This window comes from Channa argus, chromosome 7 (assembly GCF_033026475.1).
Source record: "Channa argus isolate prfri chromosome 7, Channa argus male v1.0, whole genome shotgun sequence".
NCBI lineage: Eukaryota > Metazoa > Chordata > Actinopteri > Anabantiformes > Channidae > Channa > Channa argus.
In genome coordinates this window covers 27,848,422-27,854,421 of record NC_090203.1, presented here as the reverse complement: position 1 = coordinate 27,854,421, position 6,000 = coordinate 27,848,422, and the positions used below count along the sequence as shown (strand labels likewise).

General features: G+C 41.1%; 1 protein-coding gene across 1 annotated transcript in view; it reads left to right on the top strand.

Moving 5' to 3' along the window:
• The first annotated feature begins 480 nt into the window (after positions 1-480).
• The window catches only part of cavin1b (caveolae associated protein 1b), a 29,491-nt gene continuing 23,971 nt past the window's right edge, over positions 481-6,000 (top strand). The window contains exon 1 of the mRNA XM_067511809.1: positions 481-1,394. Within this exon, the coding sequence (XP_067367910.1) occupies positions 873-1,394 (522 nt within the window). The 5' untranslated portion in view covers positions 481-872. The remainder of the gene's footprint in view (positions 1,395-6,000) is intronic.

Sequence of the window (6,000 nt, the reverse complement as noted above, 5' to 3'; positions counted from 1 at the left end):
GCACTGTAAACTTTATTCCAGATCAACTGTTCTAAGATAATGTGTTTTATTTATTTAACAGCATTTAAGAAGCTGTTTATGTGAAACTGGAATGTGAATTTTTAAGCCAACTCTGTGCCTTTAACTGATGAAAGTATCATTCTGCTTTCAATCTTATTGTTTATGTCCTTTTCACTAGAGTTCCTTTTCCTTCCTGCTGTCATCCATGATAAAGCCAGCGCTGCCTCTTAAAACATGCTCTGCGTAAAAGTGGAAGAGGAGTGGAAACAGGAACGTAGCCTGCCTGGCATTCTTCATTCTGCTGTGCCTTAGCTTGTATGCAGCCAGATGAGCACAGCTCTGCTCTAACTATTCTAACCATGCTGATGGGACAAAGCTAGACCAGGGGTGTGTGTTATTGAATCATAGAGGGGCTGGACCTAGTAGCTGTAGGTGGAGTTGTACTGATGTGTGTGTGTGTGTGTGTGTGTTTGTGTGTGTATTTAGGGAGGGGATGAGGAGTGGTTTGAAGAGAGGAAGAGCCCAGTGGAAAAAGTAGGGCTGGACAGAAAAAACCCTGCTGGCTGCAGCTTGACTGGAGGTTTTCTCTGTCTGGTGTGGCATTCACATCCTAACGCTCGTGTGGTAGCATCCAGCATCGCTTGGCTTTCCCTTCACGCTGGCCTGATTCCAGGGATTTGCTGTAGACAGATAGACTGAAAGAAAGAGAGATAAAGTCAATCTATGTTGGAGCCAGATAAGTCTGTTTAGAAATAGAGAGAGTAAAGTCCTGGAGAAAAGAAGACAATAAACAGGTGAGAGAGACAAAAATCTAGAAGAACTATTGGTAAAAAAAACGTGATTAGCCAACTGTACACTCCAAACACATCAACATGGCAGCCATGGAAGCACTGGAATCCTCATGTGCACAGCTAGAGCCTCAAACCCTCACTGAGATCTCAGACGATGAGGTCAACCTCCCACCCTCAGACGATGAAGACGATGCCCTGGCTGCAGCCAAGAAAGAGCTGAGCATAGAGAGGGACACGGCCGAAGATAAGGATGAAGCTTCGAAGTCAGACCAGCAGGTGAATGGGGTAATTGTGCTCTCGTTGCTGGACAAGATCATTGGGGCAGTGGATCAGATCCAGCAGACCCAGAGCGGCTTGGAGGCCAGGCAGCAGGAGATGGAGCGTTCGGTGACCAGCATCCAAGGAGAGCTGACCAAACTAAGCAAAAGCCACACCACCACATCCAACAGTGTCAACAAAATGATGGAGAAGGTTCGCAAAGTGAGCGTCAACGTCAAGACAGTGCGGGCCACCCTGGAGAAGCAAGGAGGCCAGATCAAGAAGCTGGAGAACAACGAGGCCGAGCTGCTTAAGAGGCGCAACTTTAAAGTCATGATCTACCAGGTGAGAGTCTGTGTGGATAATTGCAGATGTGTCAGAGTGTAGCTTGTCTGCTTGAGGTTAAGGTCGTGTATGTACATGAAACTTTTTGTTTTTAGGGATGGGTGTTGCCCGTGGGTACAGGTTCTTAAAAACGAGTGAGAGTTCTGTCACTAGTAAAAAAAAATCTGCTGCAAATTATTGTGTAGCAGTTTAAAATACTTTAAAAGGGATGTGTTGGTTTGCCAGAGATGTCCCTCAGTTTGCTGAGGGACTCGTTAAAGTAGTGCTGGCCTCAACGAACATTTAGGGGAGAGAGGGCTGGGCCATCGCTCACCACAAAAGTACTATTAATCTTCCCAATACAGATGAGAATTAAAAAACGAATGGAACTCTTTGCCTCTTTACTTCCTTATCTACTACAAGTCATTCAATTTAATTCAGTTTAATATCTATTGTACACTATTAATTATAAATGCTGGTGTTTGATGCGTTGTAAAAGAGGCAGGTCACAGTTAAATAGCTGCACATAAAGTATAACCATAAACTCAGACATTACTCAGTACAGCTGTAAAACTGTTATATTAATAATTATATTTAATAATTATAACAATTTTTTATTCAGGTTTGTGTAAACCCTGTAGTATGATGCTGAGCACACATAGGTTAGACCCATAACGGTGACCACCTCCCTACAGCTTCTATGTGACAGAAGGATCTTGTTTTAAACCGAAAACTGCACGTGATCATTATCCAGATATTTCATTAATGCATTTGCCAAAAGGTATCAGCAGTATACACTGATCAATAACAATACCTCATGGTCTTAATATAAAAATATTAAATATTTGTCATATTATGAACTAATAAATGCTGGTGTATCCTTATGTTAACTTCTTTGTTAGGCCAAAACTTGCACTTATACTAAATATTGAATTTTCTGTATTTCTAACACACTCATAGGACACAGTGCGTCACATTTTACTGTAATGGGGCTGTGTAGTGTCGGGCTGTAAAACTTTACTAGTACAGTAGTGTTAAAAGTGACAAATAATATTTCACTAGTAATATTATAAATTTCCCTTCGATAACAACTTGGTACAAAGTTACTTTTGTTTTCAGCAAAGATTGAATTGAAATGCAAAATTTACTATTCATAGTCATTGTGCTTGCACACAACACTATAAGCAGCACCATAAACAGTAAACTGGCTTAGAAAAAGTGCCTACAACCAGCAGGTGGACATACACCCATTGCTTTGCAGAACATTACTTGGTAGGATGTTGTTCCACTGTTAAAAACCCAACTTCAAAGCTCTTGAAACACTTTGTTAGACAACAATGTCAAGCTCATACATCCCAACAAAAACCACAAACAACTAAACGAGCTTGCGGCTGCATATGTTATAGATTGTTCTCATTTCCACTATTGCTCCTTCAGATCTTCCAGGCCGTAACCCTTTGAAAAACTAAGATAATAAATAATGCCACAAATTACTTTTGACAGGGATTAATATGTAAAAAATAATAATTTTCCAAAGAGTAACAGTCGTTTGCTGCCTTGTACCTCACTTGTAAGTCAGTTTGGATGAAGGCGTCTGCCAAATGACTAAATGTAAATGCAAATATAAATGTAAATGTAATGAGTAATAGATTACATTGTAAAATGGTTCCTGTAGACTGCTCAGAGTGGCCATGACCATGTTGTCTTCCGTTGCAATATTAAGAACACCAGATGAAATGTTGTGTAATTTCTGACTGAAAACGACAAACGACGGAATTAATCAAAATTAGTTTTTACCCAGAATGTGCAAATTTAAAAAAAATGAGCAATAACTGATAAGAACTGTTACGATAGAAATATCCCAGCAACCAACATGTTTGACTGCCCCAACCCTAACATGCAAACCCACATTTAATTTTAATGCTAAAACATAAACCGGCATGACACTAATCTGAAAGACTGTTAGACAGGCTCTGAGCTCAAAGCACTGCGACTTGACAAAGCGCAAGCAAATATACAAAAACATACGCACACAAAACATACGCAAAAGCAACAACGCAACTGAAATGACCGCAGGAGCAACTGAATATTGTAAATTGTAAACATTGTAGACAACTGTTATAGCAATGTTTCCAGGGGACACTAAAAAGTGACGGACATTTAAATTTCTAAATGTATTTTCAGTTGCTCCCACAGCCATTTTTGTTGTGTTGTGGCTTTTTGCAGCGCGTTTCTGAATGCTGCGCCCGTATTATCAAATTGGTGAAGTTGTTTTTGTACATTTGCATGTGTTTTGTGAAATTGCAGTGCTTTGAGGTCTCAGGGTCACCGTAGGTTAGACACGTCTAAGGCACAAATACCGGAGACATTACTCACACTTATACACTCAAAAACACAGCTTCCACTCATTTTCCACTTTGGTGTATGAATTCCTGAGTTTTCATAATTGACTTCTTATAAAACAGTAACTGAAAACACATACAATCAGGCTCCATGAAACACTTTTTCTGTTCTTAGACAACATAATCAAGCAGAGGTCATGGCTGCATTGTATGTCTGTGTGCTCCCCAAAGTTGCTGCCCAGCCTTTATCTGCTGTATTTCCCAGTCTGAGTTGCTTCCAGATAGTTTCCCTCTTATAGCACAATATTTTTACAACTAAAGACTAGCCTTCACATGTCAGCCACGCTCGCTGGCTGCACAAGTCGAGCAGAATCACTTGGGAAAGTCACTCTTTCCCCATTTCTGTAATAAAGATGGAAAATACCACAAGCAAGCTCGAGAAGTATCAGAAGAGGCAGAGGAGCGGTAGGAGAGATGAAGGGACAGGAGAGAGCGGAGCTCTGAGGGACTGATGTTTCATTTGAAAAGACAGACTGCAGGATTTTTTTTTTCCTTTGAGAAAAAGTTGAGGAGAGCCCTGTTTCTTTTTTTAGTCTGTGAGGCCACAGTGTGATGTGTAATAGCTTGCAGCTTTTTGCACAGTGGTGCAAGAACATTCAGAGTTTCCACCCTTAAGTCAGACATCATGGAGTGGACCAACTTGTCTCTTTCTGTTGGTTTCTATCCAAGAGCTGGGCGGAAGTCAAATGTGAGCTCCATCTTAGGCAACTCAGAGTGACAGTGAATGCTTGTGTATTAGTGCTATTGTAACATATTTAGACAATATATTTGGCTTCCGCGTGTTGGCAAACCAGGCTGTGTATATAATGATGTGCAGATGAGCAGAGCAGAACTCTCAGTAAAACAAACTAATCTCCGTCATCATGCTGAGAGAACTGAACAACGGAAAGAGTCATAAATCACATTTTATATGAGTTTATAATTATCTCTTAAAATTGAAATACCACACAGTGAAATAGAAAAGGTTTGGGAGCCGCTTGGGCTCCGTGGCAGGAGAAACTCCCCCTGAAATGCCTATCTCTGGCTCCCTCACTAACTCAAAACACTGGCATTGTTTCTGATTGCCAGCTATGACATAATGTCAGATTCATCTTCATTAAAAAAGCAAACCACAATGTGTTGTTCTGTTTTCAATTTTCTGTGCTACTCTGTTGCCCTTCAAGGGCAGATTCTTTCAAAATCAGCAATAGACAGAGACAGACTCCACCAGTAAACTGCAACACTGTTTATTTGGCCAGTCATGTACAGTTATTCAGCACTGAAATACTTGTTAGTACTAACTACTCATCTCTCTGCGCAAACTATGCAGCTATGCACAGTGGAGGTAACATCTTTAAATATCACCTCAGCGGGAGCAGTGGCTTGGTAGTAGTAGTCTGTACTTTTACCCTGAAGAAAACCATGGACAGATAAACAAAAACAAATTGGCTACTAGTTTCACACTGCTGTGGTATTTCTTAAAGAGGTGGTATACAAATTTTAAATCTCCTGCCTGGACAGCAAATGTTGTTGAAACAGCTCCCACTGATATGTAAGGACATGCACACCGCTGTCCAGCTGCTACGCTGAGGGTACATGATAATACTTTTAAAACAAGTACATCTGTGAACATCACTGCATTCTGTTACTGAGCTGAACAAGTACAATGCAGTATCTGTGCTAAAGCTAAGCTACCTGCTTCCAGCTAAGTTTGAAACTTGGCTGGGTTTTTATCAAGACTATTAGACATGTCCCTACAATTCTAAAACATCTTGTTGAGGTATCTATGCATGAGCAGTGTCCTCCCGTTCACATTCAGGATCAGAACACTAAATAACTACTGGCTTGTTACCTTGTTAAGGTTTTATACCATAAAGTCAGAGAATATGTATTATTCATTAGTATCCTTTGCACTGGCTGTTGGCGAACATTGGGGGGACACCTCCAGCCACTCAGAGCAGGGGCTCATGAATAATTTTATGTTAATGGGCCCTAAAACCTAAACCCGCTTGATGACCGAGGAGAATCTGGCCTGTTTGTGAAGGCAAAGAAAGATCAATGGCTTTCGGTTTGTCCCTGCAGTGGTCACCACAAGCCAATGTGTTCCTCATGTTGATTGGGCATGAGTTTGTTTTTTTTTTCCTGGCTTGGGACTAGCACCAGGGTTGCCCTTGATGCCTGGGCAGGGCCACACCTGGTGGGGTAGGGTTTGAACCCATGGCCTTCTGTATCCCAACCCGATGCTG